The 25,040-nt window shown below is 45.7% G+C and overlaps 1 protein-coding gene across 6 annotated transcripts; it reads left to right on the top strand.

The window, feature by feature from the left end:
* The first annotated feature begins 22,465 nt into the window (after window positions 1-22,465).
* Window positions 22,466-24,836, top strand: LOC136538584 (uncharacterized). Of its 6 annotated transcripts, none has more exons than XM_066530535.1 (5): window positions 22,466-23,140; window positions 23,284-23,406; window positions 23,506-24,078; window positions 24,242-24,407; window positions 24,621-24,836. In XM_066530535.1, the coding sequence occupies exons 1-3, from the start codon at window positions 23,110-23,112 to the stop codon at window positions 23,799-23,801; spliced, it is 450 nt and encodes a 149-aa protein (XP_066386632.1). In that variant the 5' UTR covers window positions 22,466-23,109; the 3' UTR covers window positions 23,802-24,078; window positions 24,242-24,407; window positions 24,621-24,836. The 6 variants fall into 6 exon arrangements, with proteins under 6 accessions (XP_066386632.1, XP_066386631.1, XP_066386630.1 ...); XM_066530534.1 differs by having other exon boundaries at window positions 23,266-23,406; window positions 24,277-24,407; XM_066530533.1 differs by having other exon boundaries at window positions 23,266-23,406; window positions 24,250-24,407.
* Window positions 24,837-25,040: the final 204 nt, after the last annotated feature.

The raw sequence follows: 25,040 nt of genomic DNA, 5'->3' as shown, positions 1-25,040 counted from the left end.
GTGCAGGGAACCACCGAATTGCGAGGCTAGGGTTAGGGTTAGGCGACGTACAGCAGCACTAGAAGCTTTGTGGCATGGGCAGTGAGCAATGCGGCTTGTGGAGCAGAGGCAAACCCTAGGGCACGGCGGCGTAGGGTGTTGCGGGTGGTGCGCGGAGCAACGGGTGGGGTGCGGAGCAGCGGCGGCACTGCTGGTGTGGCTGTGCGGGAGCGGCGTAGAGGAGCATGGTGTGGATGTGACTACGACGGTGGCTAGGACTGGATCATGGCGATGATGGCGTAGATGCGGAGTTGACCGAGGCGACGCTATGATTATAAAGGGTCCCCCGCGAGATGGAAAGGAAACGGAGTGAGAGTCCTAATTACACACGCTTCCTATTGACCAGACGCTCCGGTGACAATGACAAAACGCTGCCACCCAGCGTCCGGTCGATTCCAGAGAGGCCCAAATCCTCTGGAATCATGACCGGACGCGTCCGGTGGACACCGACCGGACGTAGCCAGAGTCCGGTCACCTTGCCTTGATGCCTTCTTGCTCGACCGGACGCTAAACCTCCAACTGACCAAACACTAAAATGCAGAGTCCGGTCACTCCTTCGCAGCGAGTTCACCTCCTATGAACTGACTGGACGCTGGACTCCAGAGTCCGATGCAATGTCCGGTCACTCTTTTTCCAACGAATCTTCAAAATCCTTCATGCTGCCTGTTCCCAATCAAGTCCCAACTTGAATAAAATCTAAATAAACACCAATTGGGACTGATGTGAGTGACCTCTCTCAAACCCTCAAAATTTTCAAAAATATTTTACCTTAGGCTATAATTCTTTTTAAGAAAATAGGCAATTTGAAGACAAACGACAAAACAACATTCATGCATATGCAATGCAATACTTGTAAGTAAATCTAGTTGCTTGTCAAGTTTGATCCAAGGTTAAGCTTCTTCACATGCTTTTCGGCGGTTATCTTAACCATGTTAGAAAAGCCCTGTATGCATTACAAAACATTAAACATGTTGTATATTATAATGCAATGCAAGGAACAACACAAGCTCATTTTTAGTGAAGTTACTAAAATTAAGCACATTGAGCTCATTCCGCAATCTACAAAATGTTGCCTCATCTAGCGGTTTAGTAAAGATATCCGCCAATTGATCCTCGGTCCTTACACCTTCTAGGGAAATATCATTTTTAGCAACATGATCTCTAAGAAAGTGATGACAGATATCTATGTGCTTGGTGCGAGAGTGTTGAACTGGATTATTTGCAAGTTTTACCGCACTTTCATTGTCGCACAAAAGAGGTACTTTATCTAGAACTACACCATAGTCTAGCAAAGTTTGTTTCATGTGAAGTATTTGTGCACAACAAGCACCCACGGCAATGTATTCCGTTTCGGCGGTGGACAAAGCCACACTATTTTGCTTCTTGGAGGACCAAGACACAAGTGATCTACCAACCAAATGGCACCCTCCAGATGTGCTTTTTCTATCAACTTTGCAATCGGCAATTAAATGAGTTTCCTTAGGATTAGCTTAAAATCTAGCACACAGACACACACTAAACATGTTGTCAGGCCTAGATACGGTAAAATATAACAAGCTACCAATTATAGAGCGGTAGAGAGTTTGATCAACCATGTTACCTCCCTCATCTAGGTCGAGATGTCCATTAGTTGGCATTGGTGTCTTGATTGGCTTACATTCATCCATCTTGAATCTCTCGAGAAGATCATTTGTATATTTCTCTTGAGAGATGAAAATCCCTTCTTTCATTTGCTTGACTTGAAAACCAAGAAAGAATGTAAGCTCTCCAATCATTGACATCTCGAACTCCTTCAACATCAATTCACCAAACTCTTTGCAAGATTCTTCATTTGATGATCCAAAGATAATATCATCAACATACACTTGACAAATGAAGATATGCCCATCAGGCTTCTTGGTGAATAGTGTAGTGTCGACCTTCCTAATGGTGAAGCCCTTCTCAATGAGGAAGTCCTGAAGGCACTCATACCAAGCTCTTAGGGCTTGCTTAAGCCCATATAACGCCTTGGACAACCTATGATGAGATCTTGTGGATGATCTTGTAGTAGAGGTGTATTCAGACCTCAGAGGGTGTGGCTTGTCGTGGTTAAGTGAGAGTTTATGCTTGTTACTCTTGGTGATCGCCATCACCTAGACGGCTTGGTGGTGATTGGGAGTTTGGTGATCATCCGACGGAGCTTCTGAGTGATCCAACTCAAGTTGTGAGCGGTTGTGGGTGATTCACCATGATGGAGTGTCAAAGAATCAACCCGTAGAGAGCACTTGATCCTTGCGTGGATCAAGGGGGAGCTACACCCTTGCGTGGGTGCTCCAACGAGGACTAGTGGGGAGTGGCGACTCTCTGATACCTCGGCAAAATATCACCGTGTTCCTTCTCCTCTCTTTACTTTAAGCATTTACTTTGAGCAATTCAATACTTGTCTTTTACATTCCTAGAATTGCCATGCTAGAGTAGGATTGGAACTTAGGGTGCTAAACTTTGTGCGTTAGATCAATAGAAACACTTTCTAGGCACAAGGGGTTAATTGGGCTAACCATAGGATTTGATTATTGCAAAGAAATTTGTAATTAGCCCAATTCACCCCCCCTCTTGGCCATCTTGATCCTTTCAGCCAGCCAAAGGCCATGGTCCCGGGCCATCCGGACTAGGACTCCGATTGTTTGTCCGGCAACCATGCCTAGGGCATGTTTCATCGCTCCCCTTGATGGTTCGGCCGAGGCCCATGTCACCTACCCTCATCGCCGCCCGATGGACGTCATCATCATGCTGAGCCTGATGCTGGTTGCTGATGATGCTACGAGCGTCTTGGTGTGGACCAAGACATTCGCGTACCGGAGGTTGGTATGGAGCAGGCGCTAGGTCGGACCGTGGTGCAGCCGTGGCATCCCAAGCGGTGCTTGGTGGCTGTAGCGGTGAGCAGATGGAGCGATCCATCTGGTGCGTCCCCACTCCCCTAGTGGAGAGAGAGGGCGCGAGTCAAAGTCACGGTGCAGAGCTTTCTACCTGTTGAACGGCGACGGCTTCCACCAGCGCCCGGAGGTTCCGGTAGACCGCCCGCTCCTAGGGGTCGATGGGCTCGAGAACACTGCGCAGAAGCATTGCCACAGCAGCAATATTCTGGCTAGCCTGTGTGAACTGTGGAGGGTCGTTCCCCTCGTTCATGATGTCATGCTAGACCTAGCGGGCGTCACCTCGGGTGCCGCTCACCAGGTCATGCGCATGGGGCGCAACGTGCTGCACTGAGCGTGCCGGCACGGGCGGTGGTTGGTTCTACCACCGTTGTCGTAGCTCCTTGGCGTGCTCTTGTGCGAGCACGAGGGCCCCCACACGTGGGTCTGGAGGGGTGTGAGTCTGCACAGACTCCGCTACAACCGGCGGCTGTCCTAGAGCATTCGTCATAGCACACTCCTAGGATGGATGGTGGCTAGGCACCAAGTCGCTGATGCTAGAGCCATCGCTCTCACCTCATCATCTAGGAGTTCGTGGAAAGTGGTGGGAGCATAGCTCGCCATTCCCACGAATTCGAATGTGAGAGGGGGCGATGCCAGTGTCTTTTGGAGCCCCCGAGCTTATGCATCCACGGGGGACACGAGGCCATAGAGGAACCGGTCGTGCGGTGGTTGTGGTACGGACAATGCGGTCCCTCTAGATAATCGGCAGGAGATAGTAAATAGCGAGTAAATAATAGTACATACATTACTCACAGCGGGGTTTGAGCAGAGAGTTTGCTCGGATTGAAGCGCAGGCACCTCGTTGTTGAAGTCATCGGGTGTTCCAGAGCCGATGGAGGGCACCCCTCTGACGGGTGCCAAAACAAGTGCCTCCTTGCGGAGGTGTAGTAGCTAAGCTGGTCGATGATGAAGTCTAGGCTTCCGAAGAGGAAGGCCTGGGACGACTCAAAGATGGGTGAAACTCACATCCCAACAGGTGGGAGTACGGGAAACTCCAGCGAGCCAAAGCGAGTCGTATCACTTGAGCTTGCCATGGTGAAGGTGGTGGAAAAGTGGGCCATTCGATGACTAAAAGTGTGAACGTACAACATCCTCCCCACGGACGGCGTCAACTATCGATGCAGAAAGTGACCAACACGTAAATATTTATAGTTTTGCTGTATGTTCTGATCGGAGGTGGCCTAGCACTCAATGACATAGGGTTTATACTGGTTCAGGCAACATGCCCTATGTCCAGTTTGAGTCGAGCAGTGACTTTATTCCTGAGCCTAAGTGCTTGAAGTTTGCTATGGGGTTACAAATGGAAGAGAGAAAGATGGGGGGTACAAGAGGTCTAGTCGGACTCTGGTCTGAAGGGCCAAGAGTGACGAGAGCTCCGCTATGTGCTAAGTGTTTGAACGTGCACTCTGTGTAGCTTTAGAGTGTCTAAAGCTACAACAGATGAATCGATGTAAGTGAACTAATCGATCTATCTATTGGGAGAGAGCGCATCTCCTTTTATAGATGAAGGGGATGGCCTTACAAGAGAGAGAGAGTGTGTACGTATGCTAAGTCTTGTTGCCCACGCCGGCGGGTATCAGACAATGGTAGGCGCCCACAATATTGTTTAATGTCAGATGCACGTGGGAGGTTGCGTCACCTTCTTCTGGTATGGTAGACGTTGGTGCCTGCCATACTATTGATGCCTAGAGGCATGTAGGGGGTTTTACCATGTTTACCTGGTACGGTAAATGCCGGCACCTACAACACTGTTGATGCCCAGAGGCATGTGGGGGAGCCTTACCATGGTTGTCTAGTATGGGAGTTGATGGCGTCCACAACACTATAGGGAAAATGCCAGCGCCTATAACACTGCTTAGGTTCTGTCATGGCAGAAATGTCGTAGGGTACTATCCTATAAGTGTATAGGGTACGGTTCTCGGTATTGCGGTTGACTTGAGTGCCCTGCCTCACTTTCTCTGTCCGTTTCCTGGTCCTTACTGAGCAGACGTCCCTGGTCGGTTGGTCCTAATCGGCTCTGATTGCGCTAGTTGGAGAAGAGTTATGAGCAAGGGTTTGGCGCATCCCCGGTTGGAGACGTGGGTCGGAGTTAGAAGAGGTATTTGGCCAGGCCTTCCGGTCAGAGAGGCTGTATGGAGGCGGGCCGGAGTCGAAAGCGAGTGCTTTGGTCGGAGAGGTGGGCCAGAGTCAGAAGCGGGCGTCGTTCCTCCTCGGCCAGACCTTCTGGTCGAAGATTGGGTTGCCCTTCTGGCCTATCATTCAGGTATTTGGGCTAGCCCATGAGTTGTGCGTCATTCACAATGTTGTCTACTAGGCCAAGCTTTTGTTTGGGAAGTCGATCCATGAGGGACCCTAGGTTTATGAACCCAACACTATGTCATTGTTTTTTCAAGAATGGCGTAACTGCGTATCCGTATTCGGACAACATAGAGCTCGAGTGCGATACTTGGCCATCGAGCCAAGTAAAGTTTGGCTCGCCCCTCTAAATAGGTGATCTATGATGGGACAGACACAAATGAGTTGAGACACCTTCAAAAATCTAAACTTGGGGTTTGGATCCCTCACCCATATAGCCCTGAGCATGGGCACAAAACTCGGGGGCTAACCCCACACTCAAACGATTCAAAACTAGAGCAACGTGTTTGAGCCTGGTGGCTCAAAGGCCCAAACTGAGATACATAACTCGAGAGCTCAGAGGTGCTACTCCCATTCCCCACAGACAAGTGTATGACTATGAAACATAAAAGCACCCAAACAAGATCAAAAAGTGACTTTTCTATCACCAGTACAAATATGCACATCTATGACAAAACTTTAGTGATGAAGCAAAATCGTGTCACAGACCAATGCATAACTATGACAAAATTTTATGTTTCGTCATGGATCATTGGTGACAGGACTTGGGCCCTAACTATTAGTAACGAAGCCTAATATCATCACAAATATCATGCAACAAATGTCACTGAGATTCCATTTGTATCATAGACAGATGGCGGTCGAGGGAGAAAAAGGTCTCTACAACAGCAGAAGGCCAATGAAGATGATGATGACCAAGCGAGGGATGACTCCCTCTTTGTCCTCCACCCTATAGAGATGGTATGGCCACCAGGAGGCCAATACCATTTCTAGTAACCTATTATACTGATCGGCAAGAGAAGCATGACGGAGTTCCTAAGTCATTTTGCACTGGCTACGGAAGACAAAAATTGACCTAAGGGATGAAGAGGAAGCACCTACTCCCCTCAGGCGCTTGGTAGGGACAACCCACCGTGGTCACCAGAGAGCTCCAATGGAGCCTCAGTAGTAGGCAGGCCGACGAGTTCCTCCTAGTAATCGTCATCATACCTATGAAACCCTAGGGAAAGGGGGATGGTAGGCATGTTGCTAGCTTCATGCCCCCATGCCGCTCATGGAAGTGGCACATGCCAATGAAAGTTGACGCCTACCTATCCCTCGGGAGAGGTGATAGACCCTTGTCAACTAAACCCTCATTACCCATCTTAGGGTCATCACATCTGCATAATACCTAACTTCCCTTAGCACCATGGAAGCACAACCGTAGTTGTGCATCCTGGTCAATGAAGATTCACATTCAAGGCACTCTCCCACTAAAAGGCTTTGTCCAACAGAGGAGAAAGGGGAGCATGATTTGAGGAAACTGCCCAAACAAATCCAAAGCCGCCACTACGCCGTGGCTAGGGGCAGATCCATCATACAAAAGGAAATTTAGGGCCTGTTTGGTTCTCTGTCTCCATTGAAGCCTGGCTAGGATTAAAGCCTGGGTAGGCTTGGCCTAGTCCCATCAAGCCAACATGCACTTTTTTGGTTGCATGGACTATCTAAGCCTGGTTTAGAATTGGTGTGTTTGGTTCCCTGACTTGGCTTGGATAAAACACCTTATCTACTACCTGGTAACCTCACTCCCTATAGCACATTCTATCAAGTCTGAATTCAGTTTTTAGTTTGTTTTTCCTGTTTTCAAAACTTTAGAATCTTTGAAACCAACAAGTTTTTTATGTTGGTCCTTTAATCAATGTTAGAGATCTCGGATCGATGAACAATTTTGCTTAAAGATGATCATCAAATTGTTTTGCAAAATCGAGAGAACGAGAGAGAGGAAGATGTGCTGTCAGTCACTATAGTAGCACCTTCTGCTTCACCGTCGACAATCTCCACGCACCGGAGAAATTCATCGTCACAACGCCACCTTCGCTCGATTCCTCTTGTACGTAGCTTCACCTCGCCCTTGCGCACCACCCTAGCCTACTCATGTCACCTATAGCCGCCGAAATCATCCCCAGTGTTGGTTACTGCCATGGCCGCCATCGGCAGCAGCACGATAATGGACGCCCTCCTCATTGTGGCCGCCACACGTAGGCGTCCAGCGGCTCTCCCGCAGCGGTGCCCAAGGCCCCCATGACCCCTTCCCCGGCGATGCCGCTCCTAACACCTGCATTAGTCGCCGACCCCGGCCCCTAGGATCCGCGAGATCCATGGGCGAGGTTGCCGAGGGTGGCACGACCATGCGCGGGGCCACCGGGGGCAGCGCGGACGTGCATGGGTGCAGCGTCGGGGATGGCTCGCGATCGTGACCACCATTTGGGAGGGTCGTGTTCACGACGGTGGGGCAGGGCACTCGGGGTGCGTGACTCGCGAGGGCCGACGGTGGGCGCGTACGGCGATAGCGCGGGCATAGAGGGCCAGAGGTGGAGCAAGGCGCTCATGACTATAGGGTAGGCCAGCGCTCTTTGCCGATGGTGGAGAAGGCACGGCACCGGAGGAAGCGATGAGGACATGATGGGAGGTGACTGGAGTGAAACCTATGCTTGGCCAAGCCTGGCTCCAGAAAAACAAATCGAGATTTCATTCTTTGAGAGCCAAGCCAAATGGGGTACGGTGGCTAGCTTTAGCCAGGCCAAAGCTCAACCACAGGCAACTAAACAAGCCTAAGTTAGCTTCAATAGGCTAAGCTAAAAGTTAGGCACCCAATCAAACATGTCTTTATTGGCCCTATGGAGCCACCCGAAAGGCCAAGCAAGCCATCGGATTCGCTACGATTGACAGATCCGTGGCGCCAAATCCAAAGGCCTCCCACATGTAAGCGAGCGCACACGAAGCATTAAATGAGCATAGCTGAGTCTATCCCTCCATAGCCTTCAAAATTGTGCTGCGCCTAACAGACGGGACAAGACCTTCTAGGCCTTGTTTAGTTCCCAAAAACTTTTTCAAAAAGTGCTACAATAGCCATCCCATCGAATCTTGCGATACGTGCATGGAGCATTAAATGTAGACGAAAAAAACTAATTGCACAGTTTGGTTGGAAATCATGAGACGAACATTTTGAGCCTAATTAGTCCATGATTAAACACTAATTACCAAAGAAATACGAAAGTGTTACAGTAGCTAAATTCCCAAATTTCACGAACTAAACACAGCCCTACTTGCAATAGGGAAGAACAAGAATAAAAATCAAGTACGAATGCAGCCAACCCACACGTGTGGTGGACCACGCAACAAATAAAAAAGTAGGGAAACTCTAGGTTCCTAATGCAAGGAAGGAACCCGGTGGGACCCCCATAATGTACCGTATCGGGCAAAAAAAATAAAAAGTAGGGGGCTCTGAGGATCTATTCGGCCCGTCTACAAGTTGCTTGTGTTGATTTGTACAGCTGATTTATTGGAAGAAAAAAATATTATACCATACTTGATAAGTCAACTTATAATGACATCCGAACAGAGCCTCAGCTCAATTGGGACCCACCCCAAGTGCCCCGTCAGTCTAGCGGACCATGGTTAACAGGGTGTGACCCTGCAAAACTGAAGGGGACTGTGACGCCTAAGAGGGGGGGGTGAATTAGGCAACTTAAAAATTTTAACTCTAAACTATGGCCTCTTTTTCTAACCCTAGCAAAACCTATGCAATAGATAAACTATCTAGATGTGCAACTATAGTTTTGCTAGTGTGTTGCTATCTCTACCGCAAACATAGTAAAGTAATCAATGTAAATGCGGAAGCTAAAGAGCAAGGTAGAGATATGCAAACTCTCGTCGATGACTCCGATATTTTTACCGAGGTATCAAGAAGCGCGCAAGCTTCCCCCTAGTCCTCGTTGGAGCCCCTCGCAAGAAATCCCTCGCAAGGGCCAAGCTCCCGATTGGGTAACTCCATGGATAGCGTCGGGCCTTCCCCACATGCAAGTGGGTCTCCGGCGTGCCTTCCGGCAAGCCTCTCTCGGATGCTCCCCACCGTCTTCACTATCAAGCTTCCAGCCGAAACGCCGCGGGCCTTGTTCCCTCCGGTACACGGTGGCGGCCATACCACAAACGCGGTTGGTGTGATCTCGCAAGACTTCAAGCCCCTCCGATGTACAACAATGGTGCTCACAAGCACCGAGTGGTAAGAGGTATGTAAACCTCACTAAACACTAGGCCTAAACCTAGAGCAAGCGCATGAGCGGTGGTCTAATCAACCTAAGCACTTCGCAAAGTACCTACGCTAATCACCTAATGAATCACTAAGCTCTATGCAAGTGGAGATCACTAAAATGGTGTATCAACACCCTTGGTATGTTTCCTCAGCTCCACTCTTACCAAATGGCCGGTTGGGGGGTCTATTTATAAGCCCCACTGAGAAAGTAGCCATTGGGGTCGAACTCCCGCAATTCTGCTACTGACCAGACGCTGAATCGTCCTGACCAGACGCGTCCGGTCGTCCCGACCGTTGAGTCAGCAATGTGCTGATCGAACGCTGGCTAGCGTCCGGTCGCCTGCCACCGGACGCGTTCGGTCGCAGATTTGCCGCTCTGGAACCTTACTATACTTGATCGGACGCTGCTGTCCTGCATCCGGTCGGTTGCCGCCAGCATCTAATCCAGCATCCGGTCGCCTGTCTGTCGAGCCACTTGCCCAGCGTCTGGTCGCAGCGTCCGGTCGCTTGTCCAGCGTTCGGTCTAGCATCCGGTCACCACAGTGAGCTCATTTCTTCGCGATCTTGCATACGGCTTGGTTCCAATCTTCATGCTTGGACTTTGCTTGATCTCTTGGGTCGTCTCTTGTGCTCCTAAGGTCTTGTTTGAGGTGTTGATCATCGGATCATCACATCGCCTTCGTCCAAGTTACATCTTGCACCCTATTGAACTATAAAACAAATACTTGCAAATTCATTAGTCCAATTTGGTTGTGTTAGTCATCAAACACCAAAATCCAAAGTAAATGGGCCAAGGGTCCATTTTCCTTACAATCTCCCCCTTTTTGGTGATTGATGCCAACATGACCAAAGCAAGCAAATAATAAGAATTTGGAAGTTAAAAACTACCTACTTGCTAGGATGCAATGCAAAGGGCAAGTTTATTTGATACTTAAAGATACCAATTTAAATCATATATGATATTAAGGGATACCAAATGAAATCAATTGTAAGATACCAATTAAAACTAAATGAAAGGTTATCTTGCCCTTGCAAAAATCCCCATGTGGCATTATGGATTCCTACAAATTTTACCATTACTTAGACTAATCCATAATCCACTTTCCTTCCTTTCTCGGACCATTACCACTTGTAGACATCAACTTGATGCTTGCCTTTGGTCCTTCAAATTATCCCCCTTTGGAATCAAACACCAAAAAGGAAGACATTAGTAGCATAAGGGAGGGTCAAATTTCATGATCCTTTGTGTATAGAGTGAAATGGATCACAAAATTTGACTCTCACATTATATAGACTAAGCTCCCCCTAAATGTATGCATACATATGGTAGAAAGCAAAGCATATGCATAATTAGCAATTTATTGCACAAGAGAGTTTAATCTATATAATGCATGGAGAAAGCATATAAATATGAAATGAAATCAACATGATGATGCCAATTGAAGAATGATGCTTAACTCCGGGGACTCCAATTTCCTTACAATGAGACTACTACACATGTGATAGGTTTGAAAAATTGATACCATTTGAAAAAGTGTTAATCTCAAAGCATCCAAGTTGTAGAATTACTCCCCCTAAATATGTGCACACAAATGTAGAATACTTTGTAGAAATCATGCACATTGATTTTTAGAATAAAAAATACCACTTGAAAGATGACATCTCATGAATGTGAGAATCATTTTTAAAATAGATATTAAAAAGTAATAACATCTAGTTACCTAACATGGGAAGGGGAATTTGGGTCCATAGTATTCACTAACCCACTTGGCAATGATTTTGTCCATCATGATGCACCCCATGAAATGCACCCAAACTTTGCCAAGTCTCCAAATTCCCCGTAGTTCGACGGACTTCTCACTTCCCTTTCGGGATCTAAACCTTCTTGGTGCTCTTCATGTTTGAAATAATTTCCTTTGGCACCCAAAAGCGTTTGACCCCATTGTTGGCTTGCATGTTCACCTTGATGGCCACCACCTTGTCATTTTTCTTCTTCTTCAAGAGAAAAGGTGTGGAGGCCTTCTTGTCCACCTTGTTGGTGTAGGTGTTGAAGAGCTTGCTTGTTTGCTTTTTCTCCTTCTTCTTTGCTCCTCCCCCATTCTTCACCTTGCACTCATAGGACTTGTGACCTTCCTTGTGGCACACGTAACAAACCACGGTTTGTCCTTCATCAAGCTTCTTCACTCCCTTGATGGTGTTATCTTGATGAAGTTGGGTTTGCTTCGCCTTGCCTTTCACTTGAGTCAAGTCCTTGGTGAGGCAAGCTACTTCTTGCTTGAGTTGTTCATTCTCCTTTGTAACCTTTTGTGTGCATGTATCTACAACAACTTTCTCAACACAAACTTGGTTGCACAAAGGTGAGTCTAAACATAAATCATTACAAGAAGTAGAAGCATCCTTTTTAGACATGTTAATGATAGAACTTTTCTTTTTAGATGCCTTGGTGGGGGTTGTGCTAACGGCTTTAAGATTAGCAACTTTATTAGTTAGCTCATCACAATGTTTGCACATGGTTTCCATTTTAGCAAGCAAACTATTATATGCTTCTTGTGAGCAAGCTAACTTTTCTTTTAATTTTTCATTTTTCTTTAAGAGTTGCTCATCATTGATTGTGCATGCATTTATTGTTGTACTAGTCTCAAGTTTCTCAATTTTAGTAGATAGTTCAACATTGAGATTAGCAAAGTTCTCATATTGTTCAAGCAAGGTTTTGTAGGCTTTTCGTGAACTATCTAGCTTTTCTTTTAAACTTTTGAGCTTTTTTTGTTGACTAGTGCAAGCTTTAGCATAATTAAGATTTTCTTGCACAAGTTCATGATAAGAAGGCATATCATCATCACTATCACTCTCACTAGAGGAAGAGCTTTCGTTACCTCGTGCCATAAGGCACACACGAGAAGAGCTTGATGATGAGTGCTTGCGGCCTCGCCTCTTGTGATGGGGTTCTTCTTCACTTGAAGAATCATCCCATGATCTTATTGATGTGAGGGCTTGGTTCTTGCATGCCTTCTTCTTTGTCTTGGGTGTGGGCTTGTTTGGACAAACTTCCACAAAGTGCCCTAACTCGCTACATCCACAGCATCCTCTCTTTCTTCGCTCATTTCTTTGATTTGTGAAAATGAAATCTTGAATTTGGATGGGCACACCCTTGACATTGAGCCTTTGGATCATCTTCTCCACCTTGTTGATCACTTTGATTGATTCTTCATCAAGATCGGAGGTGGAGGAAGAAGATTGATCATCACTTGAATCTTCATCATCATCATCATCGTCCTCATCTTCTTCTTCATCTTCACTTGAGGAACTTGAGCTTGAGCTTGCCTCAACTTGATTGCCTTTCATCTTCTTTTTCTCGCTACAAGCGAGAGCTTTTCCTTTGCTTGATGAAGAAGCTTCTTCTTGACCCATCTTATGTGACATTTCAAATGCCACTAACTTGCCAATGGCTATGCCCAGGGTCATGTTGCTCAAGTCCTCCATGTTGTGAAGGATGGTGATGATGCTTGCATATTTCTTTTGTGGTAGCATGGAGATGATCTTCCTCATGATGTCCGCATCATCTAGATTTAATAATACTATAGAATGGAGCTCATTGATAATTAGATTCAAACGAGAATACATATTACGAACAAGCTCATCATCATTCATAGTAAAGGAATCATAGTTTTGCTTTGCTAGACAATGTTTTTGCTCACAGATATTGCTTGTGCCGTCATGGAGCTCTTGGAGTTTTAACCAAATTTCATATGCCGTATTTAAAGTGAATACTTGGTTAAAAACATCCACACTAAGTGATTCAAACAAGCAATTTTTAGCTCTAGCATTGAAGTGCATTTCTTTTTTATCACTCTTTGTGGGTTTTTTGGGATTCTTGATGGGTTTTATCCCATCACGAGTGACTCTCCATACACCCAAATCAACCGCCTCAAGGTGGCAAGCCATTCTAGCTTTATAGTATGGGAAGTTAGTGCCGTCAAAGTGTGGAGGCCTAGCGGTATCCATCCCAACCACTCTAAATAGCGTCGGCTCAACGGCGGTTAAGCCAAAGGTCCAAAATGAGCCAACCGGCTCTGATACCAATTGAAGGGGACCGTGATGCCTAAGAGGGGGGTGAATTAGGCAACTTAAAAATTCTAATTCTAAACTATAGCCTCTTTTTCTAACCCTAGCAAAACCTATGCAATAGATAAACTATCTAGATGTGCAACTATGGTTTTGCTAGCGTGTTGCTATCTCTACCGCAAACGTAGTAAAGTAATCAATGTAAATGCGAAAGATAAAGAGCAAGGTAGAGATATGCAAACTCTCGTCGACGACTCTGGTATTTTTACTAAGATATCGAGAAGCGTGCAAGCTTTCCCCTAGTCCTCGTTGGAGCCCCTCGCAAGGAATCCCTCGCAAGGGCCAAGCTCCCGGTCAGGTAACTCCGTGGATAGCCTTGGGCCTTCCCCACGCGCAAGTGGGTCTCCGACGTGCCTTCTAGCAAGCCTCTCCCGGATGCTCCCCGCCGTCTTCACTATCAAGCTTCCGGCCGAAACGCCGTGGGCCTTGTTCCCTCCGGTACACGGTGGCGGCCACACCACAAACGCGGTTGGTGTAATCTCACAAGACTTCAAGCCCCTCCGATGTACAACAATGGTGCTCGCAAGCACCGAGTGGTAAGAGGTATGCAAACCTCACTAAACACTAGGCCTAAACCTAGAGCAAGCGCATGATCGGTGGTCTAATCAACCTAAGCACTTCACAAAGTACCTACGCTAATCACCTAATGAATCACTAAGCTCTATGCAAGTGGAGATCACTAAAATGGTGTATCAACACCCTTGGTATGTATCCTCAGCTCCACTCTTACCAAATGGCCGGTTGGGGGGGTCTATTTATAAGCCCCACTGAGAAAGTAGCCGTTGGGGTCGAACTCCCGCAATTCTGCTACTGACCGGACGCTGAATTGTCCTGACCGAACGCGTCCGGTCGTCCCGACCGTTGAGCCGGCAATGTGCTGATCGGACGCTGGCCAGCGTCCGGTCGCAGATTTGCCGCTCTGGAACCTTACTGTACTTGATCAGACGCTGCTGTCCTGCGTTTGGTCGGTTGCCGCCAGCGTCCGGTCGCCTGTCTACCGAGCCACTTGCCCAGCGTCCGGTCGCAACATTCGGTCGCTTGTCCAGCGTCCGGTCCAGCATCCGGTCACCACAGTGAGCTCATTTCTTCGCGATCTTGCATACGGCTTGGTTCCAATCTTCATGCTTGGACTTTGCTTGATCTCTTGGGTCTTCTCTTGTGCTCCTAAGGTCTTGCTTGAGGTGTTTATCATTGGATCATCACGTTGCCTTCGTCCAAGTTACGTCTTGCACCCTATTAAACTATAAAACAAACACTTGCAAATTCATTAGTCCAATTTGGTTGTGTTAGTCATCAAACACCAAAATCCAAAGTAAATGGGCTAAGGGTTCATTTTCCTTACAAAAACTAAGTGCCCTCCCACAAGGGCAGGCATCTGAGTACTGTGTGGCGAACCTAGACGCGGTCATACGGAGCAGCCACGCGTAACATATGGGCCCCCCCATAAATAGGCGAAATGGACGGTCACTGTTAATCGGCCATTTCCATAGGCAACTTCGTGGCCTTCGCTTATGTAAATCGATTAACAGAGGCGAATGTGTTAAGATGCCCGTGTTAATGGTTTTCAGAAAACCCAAGTAACCAAAATTTTGATCAGCATTCAAACACCAGATCATCGATGCACATACAACGCTTCTCTACCACTAGACTATACACTCTTTTGTGAGTATATCTAGATAGTTATGTTTTTTGTACCAACATTTTGTAATCTTGAATTGAATATTTCAGCCCCTAAAGAATTTTGAATGAAAAAAGTGTCAACTACAAAGTTGTAGGTCTCGTTGAGCTCTACAATTTTGATTAGCATGTGTCTCTATCCGAGATTGTTTGAAATTTTCAAAAATTTGAATATCAAAATAGGTGAGTTTAAAGAAATATTTGAGACACTAATAAACTTCAAATAAAGAACTTATCAATAACAAACATGTAGATCGCAGCGACTACTACAACTTTGGTATTAACTATGTGAAAATTCAAAATCATTTAGAAATTCAAAAATTTTAATTTTAAAATCTATAAACTTAGAACACATATTTGGGACTCTTCGGTGGATTGCTTAGCCCCGTTTCTCTTCAGTGCAAGGGCGCTTAAAATCCATGAACTTAAAATAATATTTTGGGACTCTAAACACTTTCAACTCAAAAACCTCTCAACAACAAAGTTGTAGATCACGTCGAGACCTACAATTTTAATATAAAGTTTGTCTTCATATGAGTATGTATGAAAAAATATGAATAGTTTTTTATGCAACTATTTATTAAGATGTCTTCCTCTGAAAATTGATTTTAGAGACGGACACTTAGAATGGCCGCCTCTCTTAATAGCGATTTTTAGAGACGGACATATTAAAGGTGCTCGCCTCTGAATACCGATTTACAGAGACAGACGTCCTAAGGAGACTGCCTCCATTAATCGATGGTTTTTAAAGGCGGCCGCCTTAGGACGACCACCTCTTTAAATGATTGTTAGGAGCGGGCATTTTTCTGAAGGCCGTTTGACCATTTACAGCGGCAGTCTATAGATGTGTCCGCCTCTGTTAATAATCAAAGAACATGTCCCCTAAATTGGTTCTTTTGGTAGTGTGGTTCTCCTAGACTCTGGACCCAGTAGCTCTTAGTATTCAAACCTTCTCATTTGTAACTCCTACTATAGACTTTTTAGGCCTTTGAGCTTAGGAATACAATCAAATAATACCGAACGCAGGGCACATTGTCTAAAACAGTATAAGCCCCGAGTCCTCGAGAACCAAACCATCCAAGATACAAATTTAGTGGTCGGCTCTACGTTACAAATTTAATAGTTGGCTCTGCGGAATGCCAAGAGACAGAGACCTGACAAGTAGACCAATGTGTCCAAAGTCGATTTCAGAATTAAGCGCGAGATCACCTCCCAACAATAAATTGATTGGTGCCAGGGGTATCTTTTGCCGCGTAAAGGTGATGGTAAATTGGCAATATGCCAACTACTTTCGGCTGATATCTTGCAGCATAACCGAAACCCCTTTGGTCCTTTGGGCTGTGGTAGGAAGAAACAAATGAATGACGTGATATTCTCCAACGGCTATTGGGATCAATCAGCATTGCTTGATCGCTCTTGAAGGTTCTTTGATCACAAGTTGCTGTAAAGGCCGCAGTCAAATCAAAGCCTTTTAATTATTATTGCCCCCCTGTCTCTACTCACTTCAATCTTCCTTTGTCAAAGAAGGAAAATACTCCTCCATTTTCAAAAAAATGCAACTATAGGTTACCAAAATAATTGTTTGACCAAGTTTCTAATAAATGGTATTCACATTTATGATTTTAAATCAATTTATTTGATATCATGGTATTTATTTGATATCATGGTATTTATGAAAATGTATTTTGTAATTAATCTCATGATATTTATTTGATATCATAAATATTAATATTTTTTATATAATTAGTTAAATTTAAAATACTAAAACATGACATTGCGCTAGAATTGTATACTTTCTTCGACGAAGTACCAGTGATGAATCACAACAGAGGCCTCACGGCATTCACACTCCACAGAGAGTGCGCGTGGTAGCAAGCCCCGTCGTCATGACGTACGATTAAGGTGCTTTAGATCACCAGTTATTTTTCACAGATCAGATAAAGAAACTGATGAGTGTTACGTGCATGCCACTGGTTACGTGTAAGAGACATCACCTCCTTATCTAAAGTACATGGGTTGCGAATCCAGGGGCCAACCTAATAAGCCTACAATCGCTGCCGATCACAGCAAAGGATCATCTCGTCACTTGTTAGGTTTATAAGTCGTACTTTTTCAGTCAACGAATCGTACTTTTCTCTCATACCAAATCAGCCAACAATACTTTCAGCCATGGCTTATCAGCCAAACAAGCCCAAACGAACAGGCTGTAACAAATAAGACTTATTTGGTGACATAATAATTATTGTCCAACTAATATATTGGTATAAGATCTTATTTGAACAGCTATATCTACAGTAAGATGTATGCTTTCCTTGAAATGGTACTCCCTCAGTTTTAAAATAAATGCACATCTCGCTTCTTGATGAGTCAAACATTTTTTAAGTTTGATTAGGAATATATAAAATAGTATTATGCAAATAGTATCAGCATTTCTATCTAGCTCTAAACAAGTTTATTATGAAATTATTGCCCATATCAATCTAATGATACATATTATACCTCATAATATTATTACTATATTTTTGTATAAAATTTGGTCAAACTTAAAAAAATGATTGTTCGAAAAATGAGACGTGTGTTTATTTTGAGACAGAGGGGTACTTCTTTTAAGGGAGGAGACCCCTGCTGTGCAATTTATTTTATTATAAAGAGATGGTACATACAAGGAGACCGTCCAATATTGGTGAACGGTGAAATAGTTGTTCACTTCGCTCTCGTTGACGTTACTGCTGCCATTTCCTGTTGGTACTAGTCTCTCCTATTTTGGCGCCGGACATGCTATCGGTCTATGTTTTGCGTGTCCCTCTGCTATAAGCTTGTCCTTGTACCCCTTCCACTGTTCCACCTTTTACGTGTGTTTTGCCTCTTTCCTCTCTTGCTTTCTCTCGCCTCTTGTAAGTGGTTCGTCATTTGTGCTTGCGCGTATATGTTATCGTGCTATGTTTAGGCCGACGTAAAACTTACCTAGTACTAATTAGCAAGTTACACAAAACCTGATATACTATAGTTTAGAATAGGACTTTGTGCCATCGTTACTAGATATAAGTTATTTATGAACATGTGTCATAATCCAGATCAAATACGAGATAGGGAGAACGCAACGACAATTCGAAAAGTAAAAGAAGAATAAAATGATTATGCGGTCTGTCTGTTTTTTTCCTTTCTACAATGCTCTTGCGCCCCTTTCTGTCTTATACATGACACGGACTCACAACCTTGCTCTTATAAGTTAGAACCATACTCATATACGTATTGAAATAGATAATGCAACCATTACGTAAATCTCTGAGCTATAAGTTGTTCAAGTTAATCGAGCGATAAGGTGTATGTTCCGTTGCAACGAGCCAACACGTTTGCTATTATGGCCATGTTCGCTTATCTTATAATCCGTACTTTTCAGCTGAAACAGTATTTTTCTCTCACAACAAATCAGCCGGAACAGTGTTTTGGCTATACGTATGCTCGCTAGTGGTCTCCTTCAATTCACTTCAATCATTCTATACAGGCAGAATCATTATTACAGCGAGTCACCAGCGGATTTAGAGATCTACCTAGCTTTTAGCTATAATTCTAATTCTAAGAACCACTACATACTGTACCTTCGTCCAAAAAAATGATGTTTTAGGATTTTAGGATAGATTAGTGCTCAATGAAAATACCAATGTATCCCTATTTATTGAATGTGAACTATGCTAATTAATCCCTTACTTAAGATTTGTCCAAATATATTGTCTAAGCAAAAATATCAAGTTTTTTAGGACAATTTTCAAATCCCAGAGTTTTTTTGGTAGAGGAAGTACAACGCAACAGCGACTCTCTCTATCAGACTTTCTTTATCAAGTTTTTTGGACGAAGTACAACGCAACAACTACTTTCTCTCGCTAGCATCTCATCATCATAGGGCTGTTCGTCGTCTAGTATCTGTCTATATCCGCTAGACACTCTCAGTCACTAATGACGAATGCACCAAAAGCTTCAAGATCACGGTGAAAAACAGTGCACGTGGCTTCGTTTTCATCAGTCATCAACACAAGATCGGAGGAGGAGGAGCACTGTAGTAGTAGTAGGTAGGAAGGCCTGCACGCGTCATGGTGGCAGCTAGCATCTCCAAATGCTCTTTGCGTTGTCGCTCTCATTAGCTAACCGAGCCGGAAGCACTTTATTATTTCATCGCCTTTTGCTTGGAGCGTCTAATCCTCGGTCATAAGTCATAACCAATGCCGCCTTATCCATTCAGATACAATCAATCAATTATTACCTAATGTCTATTGCATCACTTGTTGCATCAGTCGCTCGATCTCTTGTCTAATACAAGAGGTGTGTTGACGATCTTGGCTTTAGAAGATAAAATCGAAACACTCTGCATGCTTGGCACGGTTGCAAGTATATATTTACATTGGGTGTGGCTAGCGTCCAGACGTCCACGCGCTAGCCCCCGTCCAGACGCCTACGCGTGCCCGCCTGCTCCGCCTACCCTTGATGCTGCTGCATGCTCGGCATGTTGCACGCACCCGTATGCGTCTGATGCTGCTGCGCGCCTAAGATGTTGCTGCTGCATGCCCCGCCTGCTACACGCGCCCGCACACCTACGCATGCTGCTGCTGGGCTGCACGCGCTCGCATGCGCTTGCTGCTGCGCACCTACACATGCAAGCTTGCTGCTGCTTCGCATGATGTCTGCTAATGAAAACACATATAACATGAAACACTCCGCAACATACGTCTGAATCGGGTGAAATTTTTGGAACATATGCTTGCAACAAATGTGCATAGCCACTGCAACATTCTGAAAAAACACTTGTGACATATTTCTAAAACAACTAAAACGTTTAGAACATACACTTGGAACCTACGTGTATAACCACTTTAACATATGCAACATTTAGATAAAATATTTGCAACATATATTTGAAATAGCTGAACATTTGAAACGTACATACATATGCAACACCAGATCTACTTTTGCAACATCCAGATGAAACATATACAACATACATCTGAAACACATAAAACATATAGTTGTAAAAATTTGCTCATCTACTTGCTGTCGTCCAATGGAGCTCGCTAACGTGGTGCGAAGGAGCACAACGCGAGGTGCTGGCGGCGCACGACGCGAGCCACGAACGGCGCGCAAGGCGAGGCATGGGCGGGGTGTGCGACATGAGGCACGAGGCGGGTTCGGCTCGAGACACGAGGAGCAGGGGTCCGCCACGCGAGGCGGGTCCTCGCGTGATGCGCGAGAAGGAAGGTGCATAATGGTTAGAGGCCCTCAGCGGAGACGTTTTCCTAGAAGACTTAGCATAATTTTGATTGGTCTATTATCATTAAAACCAAGAGCTGATAAAACACCCAAACCAAATCCGACGGCTACTGTTGGATGTACGACGGCAGGCTTCTCACCCGCCTTCTCACTTCGCACGTCCTCCGCCCCCGCATGCCTACCGCGATTTTTTTTTTATTTTTAACACTTTTTTAAACTAATTTTAAATCTAACACTGTTATTTTTTAAAACTAACACTTTTGGCCGTGCCTATTGCCATGGCGCGGCGAAAATGCCTATGCCGCGTCATGTATTGTGGCGCGGCGGGTGGATGACGTGGCGGCAACCGGAAATGTTGACCAGTGATGTGGCAGGGCTTGCCGTGCCACCGATCTTGGCGCGGCAGTGACGCGCCCTGATCGGTGGCGCGGCAGAGCCGAATAAAAGCGCCGTGGCCCAGTCCCGCCTGCTCGAGCACGCCCGCCTGCTCGCGCATCCCACAGAAATAACCAACCTCATCATAGTCAACCATATGGCCGCAATAATGGCATATTCCAAGCTCCGAAAGGATTAGACTGTAGTTGGATTTAACACCACATTCGCACTTGACTGGAGGTGCTTTGTAAATTAACCTTTCTTTCTTTTTTTGCTTTGCATTTGGCGGTTCTTTTGGCCATTGGTTCTTAGGACCATACAACCACTCCATGAAACGACACTTCACCATTGAAAACATCTAAATAAGGTGACATTAGTACATGAACACATATAGCTCAACATTTCAACATATACACTTTGCACTTACTTCATGCTTGTTTGGGCACACAAACTCCAACGTATTCTCAAGGTTTATCATAGCTCGATCTCTGCAATCACATAGAGGAGGTTTCTCGAGTCGTCTAATTGCGGCTATGTGCTTCTCCTTAGTCGTCATTGGAGGGAGGTTAGCGGGAGGTGGAACCCACCGCTTGAAGTGCTCTCGTGGATGTCGCCCTCTCCACCAATCGTCGAAAAGGAGGTACCTGGGGTCAAACTTGTCTGCACCGTCGATCCACTAAAAAAAGCAGATCTCATGGGCCTACACAACAAAATTCCAACAAAATATTAGTAACCTAGTAGTACAAATGAAGAAAAAAACATACGGAAATAATTACTTACATTAAAATGACTACATGTGTAGAAGCAACGAGCCACGGTGTCTGGATGTCTTGATTGAAACACGTCGGCCGGACGACTACAGTCACAGTTAGGGACAGGGAGGTCAGGAGGGAGGGGGCATCTTTGCTAGACTCGTCGGAATACAATTCTCTAGGACGACCCCGTTTTCACCACAACTGCTCCCGAAACATGTCTTCCATCTAATAAAACGGTTCAAATTAAACATCAGTTGAAACAACGCAAATTAGTGAAAAATATAATCATTTGCATTGCAACTCAAATAATATAACAAACACTTATAGCAACAAAAATATACATGGTAAACATACTTTTAATTAAATAATTAGTTAAGGCGGGCGGGCAGGCGCGAAGGCGGGCGAGCGGGCGCGGTAGCCGGCAAGCGCGGTCGGACGCGGCTGCCGCGTGCGTGCGGGCAGGCGAGCGGGCGCGGGCGGGCGGAGTCAGGCGTGTGCGGCCAGGTAGACAGAGGGAGGGCGGCTCGCGTGCGATATATATACTGGGAGTGACGCGCCGTCAGGGATGGCGCCGCGCCAAGATCTGTGGCACGGCAAGCCCTGCCACGTCATTGGTCAGCATTTTCGGTCATCGCCATGTCATCCATCTGCCGCGCCACTATGCATGGCAATAGGTGCGACAAAAAATGTTAGTTTAAAAAAAACAAACAAACAGTATTAGGTTTAAAATTAGTTTAAAAAAAAATGTTAAAAAAAGAATTCCCCGCCGCCGGGATTCGAATCCCACAGGCACCCAGCGCCTGCGTTGTTTTTCATCAGGAAAAAAAAACACCATCGCTTTCCGCAATTCCCTCAATCATGCAGCAACACAAGCCTAATCTGTCGTGCCCGCTAAGCCCCCACCGCATCCCCGGCCGTGCCGCCGCCGCTCCTCCGCCGCCGCCTCGCCACCACTGGCTCCGTGGCCACAGCGCGGGACTGCGTCATAGCCAGCTATGAGACTAGGATCCCCATCCCCCGTTTCCGTCGCCTACTACTTCCGCCGTGGGGACGCCGTCATCCTACCCCATGTGTGTCCTCTACTCCCTCCCAAACCCTAGCTGAGGCGCCACCGCTGCCTTCAACTACAAGGCTGGCATCAACGGCGACGACTTCGAGGCCGCTACGCGAAGGATGGAGGGCAACTACGATGCCTTCATGACCTCCAAGACTGACGACGTCGCCAAGCCACTCAAGGTCGCGGGCATCCCCTAGAAAGATCCACATCTGGGAAGCAAGGACCGGGCTGGCTCCGGCCGGGACGGTGTCGATCGCGGGGTGCCGCAGGCTGGGAGGGCCGTGTGCGTGCCGGTCGGCACTCGGCAGTCGTCCTGGCCGAGCTGCCGCCAGAGCACCACTTGCTAGTCGCGAGTGCCGCTGGGCCACCGTGCGCGGCGCCGCCAGATCCGCAGTCCAGTCGCGGGCGCCGCCGGGCAGGAACAGGCACCGTCGGGCCCCTCACATGCGGTCGAGCAAGGAGCGTCTCTCGAAAGGTCACCCTTCCGCTTCTGTTTCAGTTGATAAAAAGATTTATTAAATTTCGGAGTGTTTTATCCCAATCAATGATAACCAATTTTGGTGCTGCTTTTGTTGATGCCAAATTTGATTGCTGAACCAGGTGTCTTCTCTCATGCAGAGACTGTGGGTGCACCGGTTTCTTACCAGCGACGTGATGCTCTGGAAGAGTTGGAAGAGGCTTCTGACCCTCATAAAGAAGAGTTAAACGAGGTGGACGCACCGAAACAAGACCAAGATGAAGGTGAGACATGCATATGGTGTGTCTGTTTCCATTTATTTTCTGAAGCAGCTGCACGTTATAGCTATTTTTTTAACTTTTGTTTTTGTATTGAATTTTCAGATGTTGTTATCATTGAGGATGAGAAGCTAATGGAAGAGACCTCAGCAGAAGAGCCATCTGTGACCAATCAGGAGTGTACGGATAAATCGGAAATGCAAGAACACCAAGTGGACGATGAGGAGTGTCATGCTCCCTTGGCGACCCCCGAGGTATCTGAGGACGATGAAGGTGCCAATTTTCGCGATGATGGAGGCTCCAGTTCAGGTCTGTTGGACAAAGGAGTGTGTGAGGAGACCTATGATGCAGGTGAAGAGATGGGATTGGTGCTCGGCGTTCTGGCTCTGCAGCCCCATTGACAGCCGATGAAAGTGATACCAGCCATGTAAGTGAAATTGGAAATGTCAGAGAAGAAATTAGTGAGGTTGATACAAAAGATGATGAGATCTGTAAGGAGAAGGAACATACGGATATTGCTGAGTTGCAGGCTGACATTGTGGATGAGGCAGCTTTTCTTGATTGCTCGGGTAACATCAGACAAGGTTGCTGAAGAAAGATCTTCTCTCTTTTCATGCTTGCTTTTTGACAGCAAAAAAGCAGAGGACACCTAGGTACATCAAGATTGATCTCCAGCAGGTTAGGTTCGATCCAAAGTCCAACTGAATTAATAAGCAATTACAGAATTAAGTTAGATGAAACTTTTTTCTTCAACCTTACAAATAAGAGAACTTCCTGTTTTATTAGTATTATATATTTTAGTTTGATGTTAGTGAATTTTCAGGCCTTTAATATGTGACAGGTCATTAGTGACAATTAGGGTGGAGGTGGATGTAGAGTACATGCCGGAGAAGGCCGATAAGAAGAAGGATGGAGGTCTCTCCAATAAGAAGAAGAAGAAGAAGCTGGAGCGCAGGATGAAGATTGTAGACCTCAAACATATATGCAACATACCTGAAGTCGTAGAGGTGCACTCTTCATTCTAATCAAGTGACCCCGCTGTTAGCAATTTCATTTTTGCTGATAAAAAACCACTACGTATAGATCATCTATCTTCATCTCATTTTTTTAAGAACCGAATCAAGTGTTATTAAATAGCACAAGTGTGTTTGTTCTGAATGTCTTGTCTATGTATTTGGATAGACAGTTGACTCACCAATTTTTTCTCGCCAATGTTGCAGATCAGTAGATGCTTGAGAGGGAAACTGGTCGTCTTAGAACATTGTTCCAGCAGCAGCAGCAACAACAACATGTACCACAGCTGCAGGCTTCTACCCATAGCCGTAGTCTCTGAAACACAGCGATCCCAGTTCAGGGCGCGATGCTGTCTCTGGCCTTTGCATTTAAGATTCCTTTGTTCCAGCCTTTGGTTCTATGAGCTTCGCAAAGCTTCGCAAAACTTTTTTATTCATCACCTTTACAGCTGAAATCATTTAGTGGATGAAAATCAGATTTAAAGTTGTCATTTTCTCAAATTTAAAATTTGAATCGTCCAAAATTAGTGACAAAGATAGATGACCAGACTAAAATGATAGAGCATGATTTTAGAAAATTTTAGGAAAAAAAACATCACATTTGGAGTTAGTATGAGGGAGAAAAAC

This window comes from Miscanthus floridulus, chromosome 2 (genome assembly GCF_019320115.1).
Source record: "Miscanthus floridulus cultivar M001 chromosome 2, ASM1932011v1, whole genome shotgun sequence".
In the NCBI taxonomy this organism is placed as follows: domain Eukaryota; kingdom Viridiplantae; phylum Streptophyta; class Magnoliopsida; order Poales; family Poaceae; genus Miscanthus; species Miscanthus floridulus.
Note: the sequence above shows the minus strand (reverse complement) of the source record. Positions and strands in the feature narration are given on the sequence as shown.

What these genes read in the sequence shown, in the direction of transcription:
- LOC136538584 (XM_066530534.1), top strand. Translation starts at nt 23,110, where the DNA reads ATGCGGTCGAGCAAGGAGCGTCTCTCGAAAG. An exon ending in CAAGGAGCGTCTCTCGAAAG is followed by an intron (nt 23,141 to 23,265) that starts GTCACCCTTCCG and finishes TTGCTGAACCAG; the next exon opens with GTGTCTTCTCTCATGCAGAG. An exon ending in GAAACAAGACCAAGATGAAG is followed by an intron (nt 23,407 to 23,505) that starts GTGAGACATGCA and finishes TTGAATTTTCAG; the next exon opens with ATGTTGTTATCATTGAGGAT.